The 24,259-nt window shown below is 37.7% G+C and overlaps 1 protein-coding gene across 2 annotated transcripts; it reads right to left on the bottom strand.

Annotated features, from left to right (window-relative positions):
- Positions 1 to 503: 503 nt before the first annotated feature.
- LOC306849012 (uncharacterized protein) lies at positions 504 to 23,111 on the bottom strand. 2 transcript variants are annotated; one of them, XM_079383839.1, is made up of 22 exons: positions 22,439 to 23,111; positions 20,757 to 20,905; positions 20,567 to 20,662; positions 20,391 to 20,463; positions 17,396 to 17,487; positions 17,146 to 17,283; positions 16,934 to 17,061; positions 16,806 to 16,819; positions 16,482 to 16,581; positions 16,263 to 16,357; positions 16,049 to 16,149; positions 15,889 to 15,961; positions 14,617 to 14,688; positions 12,088 to 14,310; positions 10,939 to 11,722; positions 9,396 to 9,828; positions 2,877 to 6,551; positions 2,667 to 2,789; positions 2,293 to 2,446; positions 2,083 to 2,188; positions 1,777 to 1,958; positions 504 to 1,156 (listed from the first exon to the last, which is right to left on the bottom strand). In XM_079383839.1, exons 1-22 carry the CDS (start codon positions 22,467 to 22,469, stop codon positions 1,059 to 1,061), a joined length of 8,940 nt encoding a protein of 2,979 aa, XP_079239965.1. In that variant the 5' UTR covers positions 22,470 to 23,111; the 3' UTR covers positions 504 to 1,058. The 2 variants fall into 2 exon arrangements, with proteins under 2 accessions (XP_079239965.1, XP_079239966.1); XM_079383840.1 differs by having other exon boundaries at positions 772 to 1,156; positions 10,939 to 11,287.
- Between the last annotated feature and the right edge of the window lie 1,148 nt (positions 23,112 to 24,259).

Genomic DNA, 24,259 nt, shown 5'->3' with positions numbered 1-24,259 from the left:
CATAATTATGTTAATGCACTAAATCTGGAAAATAAAATAGAAGGAAACAGGCCTTATTGAAGTAAAAAATACAAAAGTAAAATATAAACCAGAATCTGTAAGGAAGTAGCTTGCTTTGTTTTCCCTTCAGGCGATTCCTTCATTTGTTTTTTAAACATATCAAGTCAGAATACATCAAACAATGTATAACAACCTATAATTGTCAGTCCTTGTCTTGTGTTTCCCTTCCTCTCGTGTCCCTTTGGCCATCCTCGTCCCTTTAATTAGTAGTTAATGTGTCCCCAGCCCTGCATGTGATTTGCCCCACACCTGTTTCTGTTCTTCCTTGATAATTTCCCAGTGTTTATAATCCCTGTGTTTCCTAGCCCCTGTGTCCGGTCTTAAACGTCGTTGATGTTCGTCTCTCCCCAAGCTCCTCGTCTCCTTGTGTGTCTCTCCTAATAAATGTGATTATTGGAACCCTACGTCTCCTCGCTCCTTGTGTCCCGAGAGGGAACGTGACAATAATTATAACCAATGATGAGCTATTATCTGTATGTTAAACCTTTTCAGAGCAGAGCCTCAAGTAGACTAATTATACAGAAGTCATGTTAGTAGCTAAACACATAATCAAAGTATGTTCCTACATTTTTATGTATTACATCTACTGTGAAAACTATACAAATACACATTGCTTGAATTTTTACATCTTAACACCCACAACAGATAAAAGAATATGCTGCGTATATCAATTATGATATAACGCGTTTTAAACACACAAAGCTGAATAATGACAAGCATATTAAATCAGCTCATTTATTAGAGTTTCAGTCAAATTTCATCTATAAAAAAACAACGGCAGGTTAAAACATACTAAAACATTTTTATGACCTACATTTGTACATTTTCATTGTATTATAAACCATAAAGCTCAGTGGAAAGCTTATAAATTGTAAGCAATTACATGAGTAACAAAGATAAATGCTTCAACATTTATGATAAACAATAAGTTATTTCTATTAACAAAGGTGTGCTTACCATTGGTAAGATATTGGATTTTGAAAAAAAAAAAAACACATTTATGACACAGAACAAGTATCATTTGAAAGGATCCGTGAGAATGTGTAAATGTTCATTGTTAAAATTCCATTTGTTCCAAAAGATTCAGTTGGTGTGTCTGCAACACAAAGAACAACAAAAGGTAAAAATTATCACATATTCTTATATTTCCTAAATCGAGTCATGTCATGCATTGTTCACAGAAGAATCTAAATAATTACATTAAGCATTTTTTCATTTTGATAATTTTATAACATTAATAATAACTGTTCAAATGAATTTAAAATGTTTAATTTAATGTCTGCTATGGACTATCTTTTGATAAACAGTGAAATTAGAGTGCAATAACCTCAGATATTATCAGCAGGATAAGCCAGTCATCATAGTGCACTTATCAAATTACGAAAAGGCTGCGAGTCAATTAAGTAGCTCTATTTGTTGCACTGGACGCACTTTGCCGTGTCCAACACATTTCAGGGGACTGCAACTCCCATTTCTGCATGTGCTGTGAGTTTAATGTGCAGTTAGGAATGCAATGGCCACCAGTTGCACATTATCTTCACATTCGCATAATTTCCAACATTTTTGTGGACAGATAATTACCGTATTTCACCAGATTTGTAATGAGAAGCATTTGTAAACCCGTTTTCCCTGAAACTGCAGGTTTCTGCCAAAATTACAAATCGAGGGTTTAACTCTTGCAAGTGAAGAAAATTCGAATTGTTTTATAACTCTTACCTGTAATGAACACAGGAAACCGAACAGAGGCGTTTTGGATCTGAAGTCGAGTCAAACAAAAGAGATAGTCGGGTCGGTCCCGTGACATGACATCACAGTCATGATAGGGCAAGACCTCGACTATGCCAGCTTTCTGACAGCAATCCATAAACTGCTGTTTCTTACTTGCTTCAGGACTGGACCTGTCGAGGACATTAGAGGAGAGTGAGTAAGCAAATACTAACTAATCGTAGCTTTTGTATAAACACAACGAGGACCAGTCCTTGAAGGCCCACACATACAGCGGTAGGAAAGGATTTTTGATACCTTGCATTTTCCCGAAGTCTGCGACTGTCTCTGTAGTGCAGAAACCATTTCCATTTCCCTTGCTTGTCTAACTCCTCCAGAATCCCAACAACTTTCTTCATGTCGTCTTTATATAAATTTGACAGAATTAGTCCAATGAAAATGTCATAATGTCTTAGTCCATCTCCAGTAAAACAACATGCATAATTTGTGTAGCAACTTAATCAGTACCTAGAGTAAGCGTGTTGAGAGCCAATTCATCACATACTATAAAGCCTCCCTTTGCAAAAAGCTCCTGGTGAGTGAAGTTCACCACATCATCGGGTCGGTCGATGCCAGCAAACAGGACACTGGGTGACTTCTTTAATTCCAGAAAATAAGGCACCTGGTTTAATTGAAAAACATTCAGAAGCCAACCTCAATTAAACACAAAGAAGCTATTTTTGGAACAATTGACCCATACAACGTATTTTTGGCTATTGCTACAAATATACCCCAGGGACTTAAGACTGGTTTTGTGGTCCAGGGTCACAAATGAGCCAATGAAATGATTCAAGCTGCCATTTTGCATCTGGGTCAAATCATCTACTTAAAAAATGATTTACCTCACATATGTGCGCTGCAATGTCCTCATTTCTCAGTATAATGAGCAAAGGGGATTGATCATCACCACTGAGGTCAAAGTCATCTGGCTCAACCGGTCTGTGGCCATCAATCTCCAAAAGGTTCTATAAATCATAGAAATTCACATGAACATTTTTCCTCATTGTTCTGGACCACTGTATAAGATTCTTTTAATGCATTAACTTTCTTACCTTGGTTTCTTCAAAGAAGGTATCTGTTGATGTGACAAGGATATAAAACCTGTATTTAATCTTAGCCTGACTCACAATAGACTTTGGACTGTCAAAAACATCTTTCTTAATGCGCCCACAGAATCCAGAATAACGGCCAACTTTATCTCGAACAAACTTCCTCTTTCTTGCCTCAGTTGGACGAGGCAGAGTCTTCCCGCAGCAGACATCGTTCATCATGGACTTGTATGCAACAGCACATTGCTCTGTTATTTCTGATATCCCTGAGAACTCAACATCACTGCCTTTTTCACAGAAAAGTCTTTGGAGATGTGGTTTACGATTTCTCACTGTTTCCCTCATCTCTTTCCTGTCGGACATGTCCACTTTAATCTTAAAATCGGTAAGTGATGGTTGTGCTTTACTAAGTTCAGCGGAACTCTCTACTTCACTGAGATTTGAAAACCGAACAGTCATGGGACATGAAGCCGGGTCAGGATTTGACCTACAGTGTGACGTGGTAGAGCTCTTGGTTTCTTTGAGAACCCGATTAATTTTTTGAGAGAAGATGAGGTACTCGCAATCAAGTGCAGACCGGGTCACGTCAGCCTTACTTTGTTGTTCCTGCCATTCATTAAAAGAGTCTTCAAGTCCCTTAGTCAAACTACTTCCATCGAAAGATGGTTTCATGGTGGGAGAGTTATTGAATATAACACGGTTTCCTTTCCTGTCCAACATGGTAACAATGGATGAAGGTGGAATGTCAAATTTTTTATCCCTCTCACTCGCATCTAATAGCTGACTGCAAGTCACCTCCCTTCTGAAATACCTGCGCCAGTCAAATTGCTGTTTGCTTGGCTTAACATGTGAAGTGGAACTAACTGTGAACGACCTAGTTGGCTTTGTTTGATACGTTTCAAAGTATGATGTTTTCTGAATGCTGTCAGAAAAATCATCCCACTCAGCATTTTGACAGAAGGCACCAGGGAATTTGCTTTTTCGAGACTTCTTTTTTGAACTTCGGGCTACTTCTGTCTTATAGTCTGCAGTACAAGTAACCTTTATTGGGTATTTGAAAGACAGAGTGTCCGATTTATAATTCTTTTCTGTCCAACAGTAGTCATCCCTCTTTTTCTTTGCATGCTTTTTGTGCTTGTAGGAATAGTCACATTCAGATGAAATGTACTTGGAACAAATGGGTGAATCATTGTCACCACCAGAGTCGTTTCCACATGGGTAAAATTGGTGATCAATGGATTCCTCTCTATGGTAATCATGCCATGGCATATCTTCTTCAGATCTGTGGTAATATCCATGTAAATCATCTCTGTAATAGAGTTCAGAATAATTTTGAGATGCACCCTCTATGAAGTTACAGTCGTCTTTTTGTTGGGAGGTGGGATAGAGTTTGTGCTTTAACGGAAAAGAGTCCTCATTGGGTGAATGCTCAGTAGTTGTTGCAGATTTAGCTTTAAAATCCATTGTGCCAGTGTATTTGTTCCTACTCCACCTTAGGCTGGCATTGTGGATTTCCTCATAATCTCCTGTAAAGTCAGATAATGGATTTGTGGTAGAAACATGGGATTGAGGGTTTACTGGACTTTTAGGTGGCATCATGTCAGCGTGATCAGTGTCGTCTGGGTAGTACAAGTCCCTATTCAAATCCTCTTTCCTGAATCCTTTGTTTACCTCTGGATAACATAGAACTTCATCTTGAGTGGGAGTAGAGCACATGCTGTTTTCCTCCACTTCTGAGGGTTTTTTAATTAGAGCAACTGCTCCATCACGAGAGTCAGTCGTGGTATTTAGGGGTGATGCACAAATGTTAAGGGACAGACATTCTTGGCTTGATTCGATCATTTGATCTTCACAAGAACCTTGACTTTGTGTTTCATTCTCATCAAAAATTGTATCATCCTCACCAGTGACTTTAAATGCATCTTGCAGGCCTAAATCTCTTTCGTCTTCTTTTTCTAAATGACTAATTTCTATTTTGGTGGGTTCAACAGTACTTGTTGGTTTTGACTCATCCTGACAAACATCGAGAGCCTCCTGTTGGACCACTGTACTCTGCTCAGTAGTCTTGGTTTCACCCTCATCATGCATTTCATCAGAAGTATCATTATTAGCAGGTAGGGTGTGTTTCTCTTGAACAGACATGAGCTGATCTACACCAGGACATGAATCTTTTCTAAATTCTTCAAGGGCACGATCTACAAGGTTTGCCTCTTCTGGTGTCTGAGGTTGTTTTTCGCTCTTGTGCATATTCGTGTCATGGTCACCATCGGTGAAGACAGATGATTTATCAGTGGAGATGTTTTGTTCATAAACTTCCTTCTGTACCTTGGTTTCAGAATCGTCGCCACTGAATGCCATATCAACACTGTTTATATCATCCTCCAAAACTAAAGTAAAGTCATCTAGATATTCCTCCATTGCTGTGGACGTCTCATGTTCAGCATCACTGCCAACCAGGTCTGCCTCTTCCTTTGAATTACTCTCACATTCTTGCATCATTTCCTCACCTATATAACCTTCTTTCGCTTCCACAGACTCTTTAGTGTCATTACCTTCAGTTTCATGGGATGATGATGCACCAACCATATTTGATTGATCTTTCAGATCAACTTCTCCTTTGGCATTAGAATACTCATTACACTCTTCAATATTAGTCTCTTCTGATAAAGCATCTTTCAGCTCATCAGCCATATTTGCGTGATCTGTCAGATCACGCACAGGCTTAAGTTCTTCATTTGTATTAGAAGTCTCATTAAGCTCTTCAGCTCTCATTTCATCTGATGAAATATCACTTAGCTCTTCAACATGGTCAACTAGACTTGTGTCATCTAGTACAGGTTTAGGTTCTTCTGTTGCATGAGAAGTCTCATTATGCTCTTCAACATTAGTCTCATGTGATGAATCATCTTTCGGCTCATCAACCATGTTTGCATGATCTTTCAGATCTAGTGTAGTTTTAAGATCTTCCTTTACATGAACAGACTCCTTATGCTCTGCTATACCAGTCTGATCTTGGCTAGGCGTTTCGGAACTCATGTTTTCTTCAACACTTCCATCTTCCATCAATGTCAGACATCTATCCCAGCTATCTTCATCTGATACAACTTTACTCTCTTCAGCTACAGATACACTCTCTTCCTCCACCAAAACGGATGCTCCAGTTTTAAGTTCAACAGTCTTGTCAACATTTTCATGAACCAGAGCTTCTGGGCACCCATCTTTGTTTGTTTCTTTCTTTGCTTCAAAAATCTCTTTATTCTCTGCACTGTCAGAAACTTTCTCCTTTTGCAGTATTACATGAGGAACATGCCCAGTTTCATTCTTTAAACCCAGATCAAAACTTTTCCTACCCAAAATCAAACGGTGTTGTTTTGAGAATGCTGATGGTTTTATGGGACCAAGTATTTGATGGAAAACACCAATTCTTTGGCAACCAGAAGTGGCCACGCTGGTGGATGCTTTATTATTTGTAGCATTTCTGACCTTTGGTTGAAGTATCCGAACACCTATTCTCATACTTGATGCTTGCTTACACAACTGGTTGTATGCACTGTTTTTTTCCAAGTGCTGTGAATATGAGCAGTCAGTGGTGATGCCATTTTCGTCAGCATCATCATCGTCATCATCATTGTCAGGCACTGCACTTTCCACTGGTACAGCTACAGCAGTTCTATAATTCTATAACAGAGAAATTAAAATATACAAAAACAAAAATCAGTATTTAAATCACACACACTGTACAAGAATGAATGAATGAATGATGCATTTATATAGCAAGAAGCAAATATATAACTGATTAATATGTAAACATACAGTATTTTCACAAAAAAAGTTAAGCCAGTTATTTCTTTCTTGTTTGTACGTAAGAAATATCAGTTTACATTTCCAAGCATTCCTTTTGCCTTTAACAGCTAGTATGCTCCACACAAAGATCTGATCTCGCCATCATTCAGTCGGACTGGGATTACATGAAAAAATTGAGACAGACAAAATCCAGAAGAACTGTGCCAACGTCTCCAAGACACTTGACGAAACCTTTCTGCAAAGCTACCTGAAAAACAATGTGCAAGTGTACCTAGGATAAAGGCTGTTTTAAACGCAAATGGTGCTGACACCAAATATTGATTAGATTTATTTAATAGAAGTTAATTGATAAATGAAATCTATTTATGATATTATTTTTGAAAGCATCCACCCTTTACAGCATTTTACACAAGTACCCAAAACTTTTCACAGTACTGTAGTTCAGTGGGTAGGTTTCCTCAAGTGTCTTGGAGACGTTGGCATTGTTCTTCTGAATTTAGTCTATCTCAGTTTTTTTCTGTTTCTTTTATGTAATCATGTACAGTGGTGCTTGAAAGTCTGTGAAACCCATTAGAATTTTCTATATTTCTACATAAATATAACCCAAAATATAACCCACTTTATCATTTATTATATATCTAATATTACATATCTGTGAGTGGCAAAATTGTGTGAATCTGTAGGATTAGCAGGTAATTTTAAGGTGAAATTAGAGTCCATCTGTTCAGAGGTCTTTTCAGTCAGTGGGATGACAATGAGGTGTCAGTGCGTGCCCTGTTTTATTTAAATAAAGTCTTATGTTTGTGGAAGTAAATCATGGCACTTGTAAAGGAAATCTCTGAGGACCTCAGAAAAACAACTGTTATTGGTCATTAGGCTGGAAAACTTTACAAAACAATCTCTAAAGAGTTTGGAGTCTGGACACTATAAATCCACAGTCAAGATAGAAATAAATTGACAAATGAAATAAATTCAAGACCATTGTTACCCTCCCCATGAGTGGTCGACTAACAAACATCACTCCAAAAGCAAGACATGTAGTAGTCCGTGAGGTTGCAAAGGACCCCAGGCTAACTTATAACTAAAGGCCTTTCTCACATTTTTTAATGTTAATGTTCATGAGTCCACTAACAGGAGAACATTGGACAACCATGGTGTGCATCGTAGAGTTGCAAGGAGAAAGCCACTGCTCTCCAAAAAGAACATTGCTACCCATCTGCAGTTTTCTAAAGATCATGTGGACAAGCCAGAGGGCTATTGGAGAAATGTTTTGTGGACAGATGAGACCAAAATAGAACTTTTTGGTTTAAATGAGAAGCCTTATGTTTGGAAAAAAGGAAAACCATTCCAGCATAAGAATCTTATCCCATCTGTGAAACATAGTGGTGGTGGTAGTAGCATGGTTTGGTCCTGTTTTGCTGCAGGACTGCTTGCTATCATTGATGGAACAATGAATTCTGAATTATACCAGCAAATTCTATAAGAAAATCTCAGGACATCTGTCCAAGAACTGAGTCTCAATAGAAAGTGTGTCATGCATGACCCTAAGCACAACTGTTCTTCCTGAATCAAGCAGTTCATAGAGTTGAAGCAGTTCTGTACTAAGAAATGGGCTAAAATTCCAACAAGTTGTTGGGCGGGACTGATCAGCAGTTACAAAAAAACATTTAGCTGCATTTATTGCTAAATGTTAAATGTTTATTGCTAAAAAAGGGGGTCATGCCAGATACTGAAAGCAAAGATTTACATACTTTTGCCACTCACAGTTATGTAAAGGCCTTTTCACACTGAACGAGGAAACATGCTTAATATTTTTTTCCCCTGTTGCTCCCCGACAAAACGGTCCGTTCAATTAGATTTCAGCTAAGATCACGTGCCCGGAGCAGCTGCTGTTGCACAAAAGGGTGAGAGTGGTGGCGCTGTTTCGAAAACCAATGTAAACAAACACCGAAGAAGAGTATTCTGAGAGAGAGTGCTTGCATCCCAATGTGCACACTATTCATCCTAATTTAATATGTGATATTAGTCATTTTCAATACTACTGTATTTAGGGCAGATAGGGTGGATAGTATGCACATTGGGACGCAGGGATAGTTATGAGTCAGAGCGCGTTCACTCAAGAGCTGTCAATCATGGGATAATATCTCCTGACATAATGTATGAAAAAATGAGAGAAACATTTTTCTATACAGGAAATATGAAAGCAAATACACATATGATTATGACAATATATTTTTCCTGTGTTTTGTGCAGCTCATGATATTTTTATATTACAATAAAGGATGTTTATGACAAATGAGAAGCAGGTGTCGTGTTCAATCCTTCATAAAACAATGTCGCTTGATGCTAATTATACCTTTATTTATATTTTAAGATTTATTATTTTAGGCATTATAGATAGTTTGTGTTTCTGGTGTAGAACTAAACTTTATTTATCTTAATTTAATGCTGTATATTGAGCAGCGGACCATATTCGAGACACATACTGTATCTAAGGAAAAATGCATTGCTGGTCGGCGCCACCTAGCATGCAGGTGTGAATTAGAAGGCGATCAATCGGTTCGCGCTGCTCGGTGTGAAAGTGATAACAAATGACTGATTTATGTTGTCATAGAACATTTTAGAATTCTACAAAATATAAAATCTCATCATGGAAAAATATAAATTAGATCACCTAAATACAGTACAATTTTAATGGTGTAAGATATAATACATTACCAACAATGCTGTAACTTTCGGACTGGAGGAGAGACTTGTCCCAGAAGGTGAACGCCTTGGTGCCGTTTCATGATTATGAGATGATATTTCACCAGGTTGTGATGCAGTGTCTTTTCTTTTGCTCTGATTTGAGACTGAATGAAGATTTACAGGCTCATCATTTTTCACAGAAAGATCCAAAATGTCTGATGAAACATGCACAGGCTTGGCCGAGTCCGCTTTCTGGCTCAAATCAACATTGAGAAATGACACAGCATTCTGAATAGCGTTTATGTCCAAATGAACCATTTCAACGTTCTTCTCCTTTGGAAGTGAAGTACAATTTTCAAGGTGAAATAACCTGGACGTGGCCTTACTATAGAAAAGACCAATCCACATGTGAAAAATGAGATGGACATCCTCATAGGTATCTTCAATGTTGAAGTTCCATTTCCTGTCAATATTAGGGAAGAGAAAAAGAAATTCAAAGCCTTTCTGGAATGTCTATTTATGGGTTATGATGACTCAAAGGATTACCACAAAAACTGTTAAACGATGTTAAACTCACATTCTCTCCACAAAAATGTGCAAACTGCATCTTTGGCATATTTTAAGCATGTGGTATTTTTGTATCTTGCAAACTCAAGACATTTGGTGTTCTGTAAAATTCTACATTGGTGTTGCAAATTCCACTGATTTGTCACCACCTGGATAAAAATGTTATCTGGCTAAATTAGAGAAATTGTAATTATAAAGACTTTCGCACCACAGGAACCTTTTCATAGTACCAGAACTAATTGTGGAACTTCCCACTTTTTGGTGTGTTTGCACCGCAGGAACTAGGAACGGTTTTAGTTTTAGGAACTCCGTTTGGAGGAACTAAATTAGCTCCTACTTCACAGTAGGGTCTAAAACAGTTCTAGGAACTATCAGTGACGTAAGTGTACGCTGATTGGCCAAACGCACGCAAAACACTGGCTACCTGGCATTTAAAAAGCCATGTAAAATATATTTACTCCACGAACATGGAAAAGCTGACGCTGTCGGCCGCTTCAGATTTCCTGCTACTGGTGCGAACGCAACCAGGTAAACGGCCCGAGGGAGAAATTGGCTCTCTAGGAACTACCCTGCTGGCTAGTTCCAGAACTTAGTTCCTAGAACTACGCGGTGCGAAAGCCCCTATAGTCTTGATAGAATCAGAATGTTAACAATATGTTGAAAACTACAAACCAGTCAGTGATTGTTTGCATCATGTAACATTTCATTTAAAAATATAAATATTTATAGAAAATAAAACAAATAGTCTAAAAATTATTGTTTTAGTGGGATGGATGAAAATATTGGAAAGGCAAGTAAAAAAAAATAAAAAAAATATTGGAAATGGCGTGATTGAACCAGCAGATGGAAAAAAAAATCCTTATTTTTGCGTTTTTAATTTTGGGTGAACTATTCCTTTAAATTGTCACTATACTGTCACTAATCAGAAAAATAGTAACTAAAAGCCATAAATGTTTTGATATTTTATTTATTTAACTGAAATTTAGGGGCAACAAGCAGTACTTACCCATGAAGCGCTCGTGTGACAGTTTTGTCTTTACTGTCATTGGTGAACTTGCTGTCAAATTTAAAATCATATGGTTCTTTCCAAATCCTCGTCACATGAATCATTCCCTCCTTGTCGATTATGCTTCTGTTGCGTAAAATTCTTGATTTCCGCGGTTTCGTCTTGAGGATCTCAGACGATGGCTTATTTAGAGAAATCAAATGCTTCCATTCTGCTTTACCCCGTTCCTCTTGATAAGATGAGGCCACAGCATCTTTGGGTAGGTTCAGATGAAGCCCAGTTTTCAATGACAGAGGCGATTCTACACTTCCACATGGAAAAGAAACCTTGGAAGATGGACCTGGCAAACCTGACAGCGGAGAGGTGGGCTGTGAGTAAGAATGTTCTTTTGATATTTCCAAAATCAGTTCCCCGGTCACTAAAAGACCTTCTGGGAAAGGAGACCTGGGGGGTAATTTAAATCTGGCGGATGGATAATGAAGAAGTGCATGAAGGACTGACTCCGGGGAGCCGCTAGCCTTCACTCCATCAAGGGCCTCCTGGCCAGCTTTGGCTTCTAAGTTTGTTAACATTTTATCATTACTCGCACCAAGGGCCAAGTCAGCCAGTAAACTCAAAGCATCTGAGGGCAGAGATGCACCCGTGCTCAGTCTCTCTGCACTGGCTTTGCCATCAGTGCTAATTCTTCGCCTTCCCACCCTATCCCCAATAAGCGAAGATATGAGCTGCGGGTCAGCATGTTTAGTTATTTCAAAAGGTGCTGATGTGTCAAAATTGAGGGACCCTGTAAGAAATAGACAAAAACAAAGACAAAGCATAAAATAGCAGTAGAAGCAGTGCATAATCATGCAGACATGCAAAAGAATTAGAGGAAGTAGAGTATGACAGTGGCCTTAAGCAGCAGAAAAATGTGCACACGGAAGACAGACAGATAGTGAGGGAAATGTGGGGCCAATTTTAATACACCAGCATAATCATGCCTCAATATCAAACCAGTCTAATTTTCTACAGAGAATGAAACGTAATCACAAAGGATTGAGGTTTGAAACTGGTTGCACATACACACAGAACACTTTCAGGACACTTTCCCACTCTTGGTATGTGAACATTCGTTTAATCACAGAATGTGTAAACTAATAATTTCCTTACCATTTTCTTTTGATGCCTTGTGAATAAGACCTCTCCAAGACACAGGTTGTTTTTTCAGCTCCACACCTTTCATTGGCGTATGCTGTGCCTCTTCATTTATGGGTTGTGATTCTTTGTCTGTCAGCTCATTTTGGGCAGTATCACACTTCAGATCAAACTTTCCTTTTTTTGACTCTGGCTCTGCGTTATCTGGCTCAGATTTTGCACTGTCACGAGGGGAAGGAGATTTCAGCCCCTTTCCCCTTCTGAGCACAGTCTTTAATTTGCTTATAGATATTGCACTGTACACATCATGTTTTGCTTTCTTTTTGGTTTTGTCAGGAGAGGATACTTTTGGGTCAGAAAGCGTGGATTGGTCAGAAACTCCTGGAACACTGGAAGTTGCATCTGCTTCAACAGCAACAGGATGATCTTTGTTTTGTTGGACACCTACAGCCACGTTTGATGTATCAGTAATAGACTTTTTAGAACATAAATCCTGACTTTTATCACTTTCTGATGGATGGGTTTTGTGAAGTTTTCTCAAAATCCTTAATGCTGACAAGAGAGCACCTGGCATGTCTTTTGAAGAGTGTTCGTCGTAATTGACCAGTGGATCTTTAGAGGGCAAATCTTCCTTATCCTTCAAATGAGATTCTCCCTTACTTTCCACTATTTCTGTGGATTTGTTCTCCACAGGAGAAATCGTTTCTGCATTTGTGCCAATACTCATCTCAACATGTGTTTTCTCCTTTTTTGCAGATTCTACGTCAACATCTGAACCATGTGGCACAAAGACTCTGCCACAGTTTGTGATTATGGTCTTTAGACCATATCGCTCCCTCAAGTTAGATCCCTCCATCTTCCTCTTGGGTGTGATAGACAAACTTTGTTTTGTTTCATTGTGCTGGATATTCACTATAGTCTCCTCATCATTCTTTACAGCATCTGATCTCAAAGACCGTTTCAGATTATCATTTGTATTCCACAATCTTTTACGCCTTGGAAGTGACCGCCAATCTCTTTTTGAGAGACTTATACTTTGATCATCTATAGTTTCAGTTGTCACACTTAATAAAGGGTCTTGTGTTTGCTTGGCTTTACTCAGATTTTGATTCACACCCCTTTGCCTGCGTCCCTTGCCCCTACGAGTTGAATGGGGTTTTTGATTGATGTCATCAGCATGCACGGTTTCAGTCTTAAGCTGGTCTTTCGTAGAGTCATCGGGAGAATTCACTGGCAAAACGACAGGCAAACTTGAAGTTGGTAAAGCAATGTTTTTTTGAACTTCTTTTTTATTCTGCATGGTTTTCCAATGAGTTCTACGCTTCCTACTTCTACGCCTTGAAAAGGACCTCCGATTTACTTTCTTAACAGGATCAGGTATTGTTTTCTCAGTATGTGTATTATCCTCCATCCCCCCAGCAGCACCTTCTTCTGTTGATTTGATTATTGGTACACTGCTAGTTTGGATGGGAGTCTCTTTTGTAGATACACCGACTCCATCATCATCTCCTTTAGTACTACCTTGAGATGTTTTCTCAACATCATTCTCAATACTTACACAAATCTCTGTAGGGACATCACCCAATTTGGGTGACACTGTGGAAGTTGGATATTCCAACACATTGTCAGCTACTGTAACTACAGCTGTTCCCAGCTTTCCAAGCCCCTCTGGCAACGCAGGTTGAGGCTGCTCTGTGGACAAATGCTTTTGCTCATCTTTTTGTCTCTTAACTGTTTCAGCCATTCTGCCAGAGGCATCACTGATGGCCTCAGATTCTTTTGTCACCTCCATTTCAATGTGGCCATCAGTCTGTGGCACCTCCTCTGGTGATGATATACAGTAATAGACATCATCGTCGTGATCATCACCCCGCTGTTGTCGACCGGCAGTGAGTAACTCCAATGCCCTCCCTACTGGAATAGTAAAGCCACATGGCTCATCAAAATAGGATTTTAATCGAGTGCCAGCCTCCTGTGACCATTTAGGCGATATTAGGGTAAAGCCACCAGGCACATCATATTGATCTGGAAACATACTGGCTTCCCTGGTGGGAACATCCAATAGCCCTGGGTGAAAAAGAGTGCCATAGTCTTGCAAATGCTTCTCTAAAGATATCTGAGAGCGCCCCTGCTGGTTTGGAGGACATTTTTCCATCTCTGTTTCTGCATAGTTGAGTGCTGGGATTACTTGCATTATTTCTATTGACACCTTAGAATTTTGCAGGTCAGACTTGGCATCTAAACAAAAAAACATACAAAAGATAGGTTCATAAGATGTGAAATACTTGCAAATAAAAGCTGCATAAAAAAAATAAAAAAAAGTGAAAGTGAAGTGACATACGGCCAAGTATGGTGACCCATACTCGGAATTCGTGCTCTGCATTTAACCCATCCAACGTGCACACACACAGCAGTGAGCACACACACAGCAGTGAGCACACACACAGCAGTGAACACACACACACACACACTGTGAACACACACACACCGTGAACACACACCCGGAGCAGTACAGGTACACAGATGTAAAAATCTCCTTGTTACCTCTTGGCACAGTTCTTGAGTCTGGGAAAATAAACATGCCTTGAAGTGCTGCTGCCTTCCCCAACTTTGCATCTAGAAATAAAGGAAATTAAAATATTTAAAAAATTCAAATTACATTTACTAATGTTCACAATATATATACAGTACTGTGCAAAGGTCTTAGGTCACTAGTTGGGCTGTGCAATTAATCGCATGCGATTCTCATGCGCATCTCGTCAGTAAAGCCAGTTCCGTGATTAGCAGTAAATCTCCATCACCTGTTTTCAAATGGAGCGGCAGTTAATACACAGAGCCATAGTTCACTGACAAGCTACGCGGTTTCGCGTTCAATATCGCAGATGATTCGCATTCGATTATGAACGCGACATCGCGATATTCCAGATGTACCTTCTGGAAAAAGGCTTTTTGAAAACCAAATCTTGTTCTTTTTTTTTTCTCTGTAAAACACATTTTTTCTTTAATTATTATCATATTGCATATTTTTCCTATATTAATTTTTGTTTTGAAAGTATGGTAAATACTAGTAAAATGTACCAACAATGACATTTAAAAATATACACTTTTTGATGTACCATAAAAATAACCCATCTGAATTATATAACATTTAGGCTAGCCATTTCATAGTAGCCTACCAAAATTATATTAACAGTAGAAATTAAATCTTATTGTAGTCTTCAAATCTGGGTACTGTCTAATGTTTTAAAATGACTTACAGAGGAAGTTTGGTCTCATCAGGCTAAAATGACAGTCACGACTCATGCCGATGAAAGCATTTTCTTTTTCTTTTGTTTTCACTCGTTCTTCTAACATTCTTACAACACACATTACATTACATATTTCATGGCATACTCGTTTTATGCGTGTTTGGCGCCACCTATTGTTGTGGGTGTATTATTGAAATGTCAAAGTCTCTAGACCCTGAATATAAGACGACCGCGTTTTTTCAAATGTATTTCCAAGAAAAAAACATTGTCTTATATTCGGGTCAATACGGTATATATATATGAGTGTATAATTATTATATGTATAATTTTTTCATTTAATTCAAATAATCAGATATAAACAAATAAACATTTAGGATTTTTGGTAATATACTGTAGTTCTTCAGGAATTGACACAGACTGACAGCAATAATAAAAGCATATATCACTAATTAACAACCTCAGAGCTCATGGTGGGTTTGTTTTTTTAAAGGTTTATACACTGGTTTTAAAAATCAATTACTCTATTAAGAAAATTAGTCGGACTGGATTCTGTTGGGCAACATCTTACCTTCATAAGAGAAGAGGTGCGAAGAGTGTAACAGTATGAGAAACCCAGAATCTTCCAGAGGGATAACAAGAGCCTGTTGAATGGGAAAAAAATCACGAGACAAGATTTGATCAGAGATTAGTCCAATTATTAAAAATATTTCCCTCTTCTCCATATTTACCGTGTCTTTTTCCTTCAGCTCTTGGGCTATCTGAGCCAGGTCATTTTTCGCCTTAGAGGAGACAACGTCATACAAGTTGAAACATCTGCCATCTATGCAAACTGTGTGGAGATAGAGGGAAACAAATTACAAGACGTCGCCCAAGCACTCATTTACAGTTTTAGTACCAATATGGCCGATAGTGTCAATTACAAAAATAAAATGTTAAACACACCTTCACCCACAATGCAAGTTTCAAAGATTTCACGTGGCAAGGTCCTCTTCAGTTCAGACACACCAATTGCATGGTCAATTTGAACTGTCTTTGGGCTGAAAATACAGTTTGCATTTCAGTCCTATAGCGTATAAGTACATAGTATAGTATATCTGAATCTACCCTTGATAGGCAGCTTTTTGGTGCATTACTAAATGCATGTCGTTAATTAAAACATACAGTTTGGCTGGGAACCAGGCTCCGCTCGAAGACTGAAGACCAACATCGTAGACAGTAGATTCAATCTTGAACTGGCCAATCCATGGTTGGTAATGAAAGACTACAATAAAAGATTTAGCTTAAAACACCGTGTTGTTAATTACATACTCTCAAAGGAACATTTAAAATACACTGAATATTATGCAAAAGAAGTGCAAAACCCTTTACAATAAATGAAAGAAAGACAATGGACAAGATTGTGAATGAAAGAATCTTCGCTAATTGCCCTATTTGCAATTTCACCACAAAAACATAAAAGAACATGCAAAATAATCTCATTCTTACCTGTTTTGTCTTGGCTTTAAAAGAAACAGTGGGAAAAAAAAAGCTTTAGTTGTCAAAAATCACCATTATCACATGTAAAACTTTAAGTTTCACTTGATAAGATAGAAAGAGTATAAAAACGGCTAAACCTTTTTTTCTCCAACTCTGGTGTGGTGCTCATTTTCCCGTATGAGAATGCCACAATGGCAAATGGACAAGCATGTCTTGGACATGTTTCTATTTCATTGCTTCCATCACGGAGTTCATACATATAGCACTGCAAGACAAACCAACCTTGTTAGATTTACAGTTTGAAACTAAGGAAGGAAGGAAGGAAATAGTTTTTTTAGAGCTTTATCACCTGTGTTCGCTCATATGCCAAGAAAGAACTAGTAGTTGAAGACACTGCACCAAGATGATCTGATATGTGGCAGTCGTAGCCAGCTGTCGGAGGAGTGAAATTCTGGGTGTAGTTGTCTGTAACCTCTTTCACTCTCCCCTGATGTTTAAATATATAAGAAAACATGTTTGCATGTGGTGCATAAGGAAAAACTAGCACAAAATAACAGAATGTGGGTGGAAGAATTACAATTTTCCACCAACTTGCATACCTTGGTCAGCTTCAAAAGGACTATGTAGCCTGTCTTGCCATCGTACCAGCGCTTCAGGTCAAGGCAGTCCGAGTATTTTGAGATATAGACACCTAATTTATACCAGAAATATAATGAGATAATAATCACCTCAACAATACTAGAAAACAACTACACAACAGTGCAACAGCTACATTTCATACAAATGTTCTACAGAAAAGCTGTATTCAACCCACATTTCAGATATTCACAAGCCAAAACAGATAAGGTCCAGAGAGCTTTGATGGTGTACATACACCACGAGATCACGACTGTGAAAAATGAGCCCTCAAAGAAGTCTTTGTTACAAAAACATAATGTCTGAACATAAAAGAAAACAACACATGCTTCAGTGGAACGTGTAACTCCAAAATTCTGAGAAATGTTTTTCATACCCAATACAGGCAATTAACGGACCGTCAAAAAAACAGAAAAACTAGTTCTTCAGCATTTTTGTGGATGACAAAAAAGGTGCACAATGAGTTCTCAGGAAGGTCTGTTTGCCTTGACATGTCAAACTGCAGCAAACAAGTTTAATCTTAAATAATTATTAAGCCAGCAAGTCCTAGTCAGGCTTTTAATAGAACACATCAAATCTGGTCATTGCAGTCAATAATAATATAATATACTGTAATTTAGAAAACATAGTAGAATATACAGTTCTACTAATTAATTGCTAGTTGACTTGCTACTTAAATGGCTCAAGCAAAAATAGTATTTATCAAAGATTAATTCAAACTACTTTAGGAAAACTACAGCAATTCCAGCAAAGACGTCTTTAACAAACTGTATCTTTTCCAGGTTGTTTGACAAAAACGTGTACGCCATTACCAATGTTGTGCAAGTTACTTCCAAACTGTAATACATTATAGATTACTTTTTACTGTTATTTAAAAGTAATTCCTTACCTTACAATATTACTGTCTCAGAATTGTAATGCGTTACATAACTCCTGTATTACTTTTGAGTTACTTTCACCGAAATAACTACAGAAGTAGAACTTAACATTCTAAAATGACAAAATGTACTAGAGCCCTGCACGGGCCTCAAATTTAGGCCATAGCCCGGCCCGTGTCCGACAGCTTATCAGAATTACCGACCCGAGCCTGTCTTTTTTTTCCCCCTTCTCCCAAAACGGCTCGTTTCAGCTATTAAAACAGTTCAGTTTTGTATGTAAAGGCAAAGTGTTTATTTGATCAATTTAGCCTTTTCAAATCATCATGACTTGCCTAAAATAAAATCTATAGATATACTAAAACAGTTCAAGCATATAACAATGTTTAAATGTTAAACCTAGATAAATGTGCGCTGCATCCAGTAGTTTGTGCGGAGAGTGGAACCGAAAGACAGCGAATACATGCCACAATTATATTTATTATATGATAAATATATCTATAGAAAGCTTTAAATTACATTACTGCTTAACGAAATAAATAAAAACGAAAACAAAAACTATTTAATATAATCGTTATCCGTGAAGATGCACTTCTCTCTAAAGGCGTGTCTAACGAGGAGATGGATCGTTACTACTTCCCCCCCGAACACATTCATGGTAATTACTTTTGCTGGGGCCTTTGCTTTATTGTGTGTATTTGAACGCAGAACTCTTCCGCTGTGCTGACGGCTCGCTGCTGCTGCGGAACACTAAACACCATCCAGCTGCTCTTGACAGTCACAGACTCATGTTATTTCCACCAGCCACTGATGTCACATGGACTGTTTTCCTGAAGTCCTTACTGTGTTTCTGTGCCTTGACTGTGGTAGCTCCCTTGCAGTCTATGAAAGGTCGGAAAGCTCTCAGATTTCTTCAAAAATATCTTAATTTGTGTTTTCCGAAGATGTAACGAAGGTTAATTAATGACAGAATTTTCATTTTTTGGGTGAACTCTCCCATAATATTTTGTTTATTAGATTGTTTATTAGTAGTAGTAGTAGTAGTGTTGCTGCATGACCCATATTCAGATTTTTTGGTCCACCAAACACCCAGACATTCCTCTTAAATCTACTTCTCCGATACCAAATTTATTACAAACCACTTAATTATCTGCCCATCCTCAAGCCATGACACGCCCACCATATGACTGATGATATGAGATTCTATTGCTTGAAATGGGTCTCAATTCTCCATAATATGATATAGTCTTCCACCAGTAGTTTATAAGAGCCCTGCAGTCTCTAGCAAATGCTTAATTTAGACTGCAGTAAATACTTATATATCTATACTGTAAAAGAAAAAATAAAAGTAGAGCCAAACTTAAAAATTTTAAGGCAACCAGATTCAGCAGATTTTTGAGTTTTCTCAACTACTTGTTTTAAGTTTATACAACAAAGTTGAGAATCTCCTACAAAAATTTGTTGAGAGATTACAAAAATCTGCTGAAGCTGGTTGCCTTAAAATTTTAAGTTGGCTCTTTTCTTTTTTTTTTTTTTTTTTTACAGTGTAGGTTATTTGATCTCGTACAGTAGTGAGAAGACCAGTGGTAAAGGCAAATCTTCACTTTCTCTTTCTATAATTAACTGCATCTCTTACGTAGCATACTTTCACTTTTCCTTTTCATATGTAGGAGAACCTATGATGCAGTTCTCCTGAACAACCGTATGAACACTATTACTATTAAAAGCCATCATTTTAGTAATATGTTATATGCTATTTTTGTTAGTATATGGTTTGAGGCAGTTACTCAGTTGAAATACAACAAAGTTGCAATTCATTTACAACTCTATATATAAAAAGAAATAAAGCTGGGATTTATCAACAGTTCACTGAATTGTGGCAATGGAAATCATGCCAGTAACCGTTGCTGACAATAGCACATTTACATCAAGTCCTGTCAGACAAGTATGAAGGCTTCAGAACCTCCGCTTGGCTGATCTTGCAGCAGTCACATGTGAAATATTATCTTGTGCATGCAAGTGAATACATCAGGCTCTTATGCTGAAACGACCTCCAAATAATGTAATGGCATGCTTTCTTTACCTTTCGAGGAGTCTCCAAGAGTAGTGCATTTTGCTTGTCCAACTAACAAGCCTGTTTCGCCAATTTTCCTTGCCTGTGGGAAAACAAATGTTGCAGTAATGGGCTTGAAGTTTCAGGAAGAACAGTTTTGAAATCAGGTCGATTCAATAAGCTCCATTAGTGCTGTATTTCTGTACCCTGTTTGCATCATCAAGCAACAGGAAGCCAAATGACTCTTCAAGTTCCTGTTCAGAATATCCCTTTTCCCGTTTCTCGGAACGAAAGGCAGCATACTGTTGGAAGACGAGATTTATTACAACATGATGCAAATCTCACTAAATCATCTAAAATTAAGTGCAGAATGGGGGACATTCAGATAAAACTTACCCGTTTTTGTAAAGCGCCATTGTTGATCAAATGGGCAGAGTTGTATGTGAAACATTCTTTTGATTCCTCATACAAGTAGTTGTTATGAAGTGGGGCTAGAATACTCTCATTAAAGGTTACTGAGCCTGGATGCACAGGCTCCAGAAGACCTGGTAAAACAGGACACATGCTTGAGTTATACTAACTGCTTCACAATCTTCCAAAACATTCCTTCTTTCCAATAACAAACAAAATGGACAGTTTTCTAGGTCAAATTCTGTCGCTCTGGAATTGTAACCAGAGAGCATGTTATAAAAGTAATCTCAAGGACATTTTGAGATAAATGCTCGGTCAGTAAACAACTGACCACTTGGTCAGTAAAAGAACCAAGATTGTCATGAACTGACTAAACAATTTAAAAACAAACCAAATGGTATTCGGCATTAAAGAAAGAACAATTGCGCAATTCTTATGCTGAAACCCCTCCCCCCTACATTGTGCAGAACAATTGCGCAAGACTCCTGTTTCCACACCAATCTTCCAAATGTAGAATAAAACTACAATGTCACATTAAATATTAACATTAAATAACTCATTATTAACTGATGCATCTATACAGAAATATGAAAAGCAACCTATTCTCTTCAGCACATGGTGGATTTCCAACTTCTAACTTTTCTAGACAGAAAAACTATCAGCTGGTCATACCAGTTAATGGTGGTCAAGCTGGTTTTTGAAACATCTGTCAACCATGCTAGAACCAGCTAATGTCCATCTTAGACCAGCTAAAGACAGTTATCTCATTTATAATATGATAATAAACTAAATTTATATTGCAAAATGTCAATCGTGACTCAATCTTAAAAACTCAACATTTAGCCTATATCCTTATGAAAATTAACCATGGTTTTATTATACTAAAAGTGTAGAACTTTTAACCACAGTTTTACTACAAATACCATGGTTAATCTATGGTTAGTGTAGAAAATCCATGGTTAAGTTGTGGTTACCGTGGTTTAACTATAGTAACCATGTTTTTTGGTTTTATTTGTAGTAACACCATGGTTAATTTTCATAAGGGTACACATAATGTATAACATGGAATGAGGTTTATGTAACACAACTGTATATACATCAACATTACTGACCATACTAGCCATAATTTACATTTAGAAATCTCAAAACATAGAGAATAAAGACCAAAATAAGACTTTTCATATTATAGATCATGCAGAAAGATCTAGAAAACACTTATTGAACCGAGTACAAGAGAGGATACTGTACAGTAGAGAACTGAAAAACGTGATTGAAATCAACCCTTATTCAAATTACACCAAAAGCTTGAAGCAAAGGTAAAACTATCACGTGTAGTTTTACCAGGCCCATGCTGACTCAACTGCAGAACTGGTTTAGAGTGGAGTAAAACCAACCAAAAAACTAAATGACTCGGTTCTTCTTTCAACCAAAATAGGATAGTCGTTTAAAATTATACACAATGCTGCAATAGTGTGACTATATTGAAATATCTATGACTGAAACTCACAAATCATTAACCAGTTTCGTTAGCTGTTAACACAAACAAAATTACCACAAAAACATACTGTGGACTGAAATGTATAAAAACACACACAACGGATTATACAAACGCTACTGACGTCAAAACAGAAACTAATCTTGTGCATGAGGCCACTAAAGCCAGTCACCTTCTGTTGATCGAGCAGTCTCATTCTCCATGAAGACGAGGCATAGGTTTTCACTTTGCGCTCGATAGGCTAATTTATATTAGATATTTATAATCCTCGACGGCTCACGACACTCCACTTATAGGTATATACGAGTAAAACAGTCATGAAATGTTTATTTGAAGCTGTAAGGACTAATATTATGCTCGACGACTGTTCTCTGAAGCTAAACTGCGTTTTGAAGGACTAGAATTGTACTGTGTTGCAACCAGGAAGCGAATCCACAAAAAGACAGCAAAGGTTGGGCTGTGGGAACGAATGGCTGCCAGCGAATCGGTCTGAAGGACTGTTTTAACTGAATTCGAATTCTGACTGGGATTCGAATTCATTCGACAGCGCGCTCCGTCTGCTCGAGCGACGCCGCGGTGTCTAGAAGAGAGTAGCTCGCGCGAGCAAAAGCAAAACGAAAAAGAAACAGAAAGTCAGAAGTTCGCGTCCATCTTGCGTCCAGCAGCATGCGCTTCCGTTTGGCGTCGCTAGTAGTCGCAGTCCATGCATAATGAAGCGATGCCGTTCATAACAAATTATACGCCGATTTATCTCTGAATGTATATTCAGTAATTTGTATATTGTTATAAATCGATAACGAGTAGACGCAATTAGCATGAATTTAACAAATATCCGTCGTTGCTCTGAAAAAGACTAATTTACTCTTCCGGTCTCTAGGTGGCGCTATTCAGTTTTCTGCATTCCTGAAAGAACATTCAGTCCTGGAATTAGAGCAAAACAAAGCTGTCCTGCTTTGCCTGCCCATCTTTGGTCGGACAAAGCCAAAGTAGGTGTAATGCATATATAAAATAGTTTTGAAGGAATGCAGACATCTTACTTGAAAGTGGAAGTAGATATATTAATATAGGATAATAAAAACCGCAGATAGATAGATAGTTGTAGCCAAAATTATTAGAACACTAGTATTAATGCAGTAGTCAGTTATTTTTATCTTTCGCTGTAGTGTGTCAGTTTACATTTCTAAACATTAATTTTGCCATAATTGTAATAATCCAGTGAGATTTTTGTTTGCACAAGGAGCTTGACAACAGATCTGATCATCATCCAGTCTGTCTGGAATGACATGAAGAAACAGAACAAACTGAGACAGACTAAAACAGAAGAACTGTGGCTACAGTACTGTTAAAAGTTTTACGCACTTGTGTAAAAAGGCTATAAAATGAGGACGCTGTCAAAAATAATGTCATAAATAGATTGTCTTTAACAATCAACTTCTATTAACTAAATTAAAACAGCATTTGGTGTGACCATTCTTTGCGTTTAAAGCAGCTTTTGCACTCGGTGCGCTTTGCAGGTAGGTCTCTTGAAGCATCTTGGAGACATTATTACTTGACTGAAGCAACTTTCCATTTTTTAGAACAATCATGTTAAATTTTAAGTATTAAATATGATAAAACTGTTTTTTAAGGAACGTCCATTTGTACATCTCTCAATCACTGGATATGTTTGCCCTCAGAATGAAAACTAAAGAGGTTTTAAAACTACGCATTTAAATTTGAGACATCAAGACATTATTTGGCCGGTGTAGAATGATAACTGATATTTATATGCATTTTATGCAAGTAGTCTGATATACTGTTTTATAAATCCCATTGATCTACAGTAAAAGCTATCAAAATTTCGTCTTACTTTCTGGCCATATAAATATCAGCAACTGACCAAATTGCGTATTTTAGCTCATTTTGGGCCTAAAATTGAGTTTTTATTTTTGTAATATTTTATAGGGTTCAATAAACTGTTCCATTGTAAATGTGTTTATTAGTGGTTTGCTTG

This window comes from Barbus barbus (assembly GCF_936440315.1).
Source record: "Barbus barbus genome assembly, chromosome: 29".
NCBI lineage: Eukaryota > Metazoa > Chordata > Actinopteri > Cypriniformes > Cyprinidae > Barbus > Barbus barbus.
Note: the sequence above shows the minus strand (reverse complement) of the source record. Positions and strands in the feature narration are given on the sequence as shown.

Excerpts from the sequence above, each read along its gene's own strand:
- LOC306849012 (XM_079383839.1), bottom strand. The coding sequence starts at position 22,469 with ATGGAGAATGAGACTGCTCGATCAACAGAAG. Across the intron at positions 15,962-16,048 it reads AGCTGAAGGAAAAAGACACG|GCTCTTGTTATCCCTCTGGA; the intron begins GTAAATATGGAG and ends CCCATTCAACAG. Across the intron at positions 6,552-9,395 it reads CGAAAGTTACAGCATTGTTG|AATTATAGAACTGCTGTAGC; the intron begins GTAATGTATTAT and ends TCTCTGTTATAG.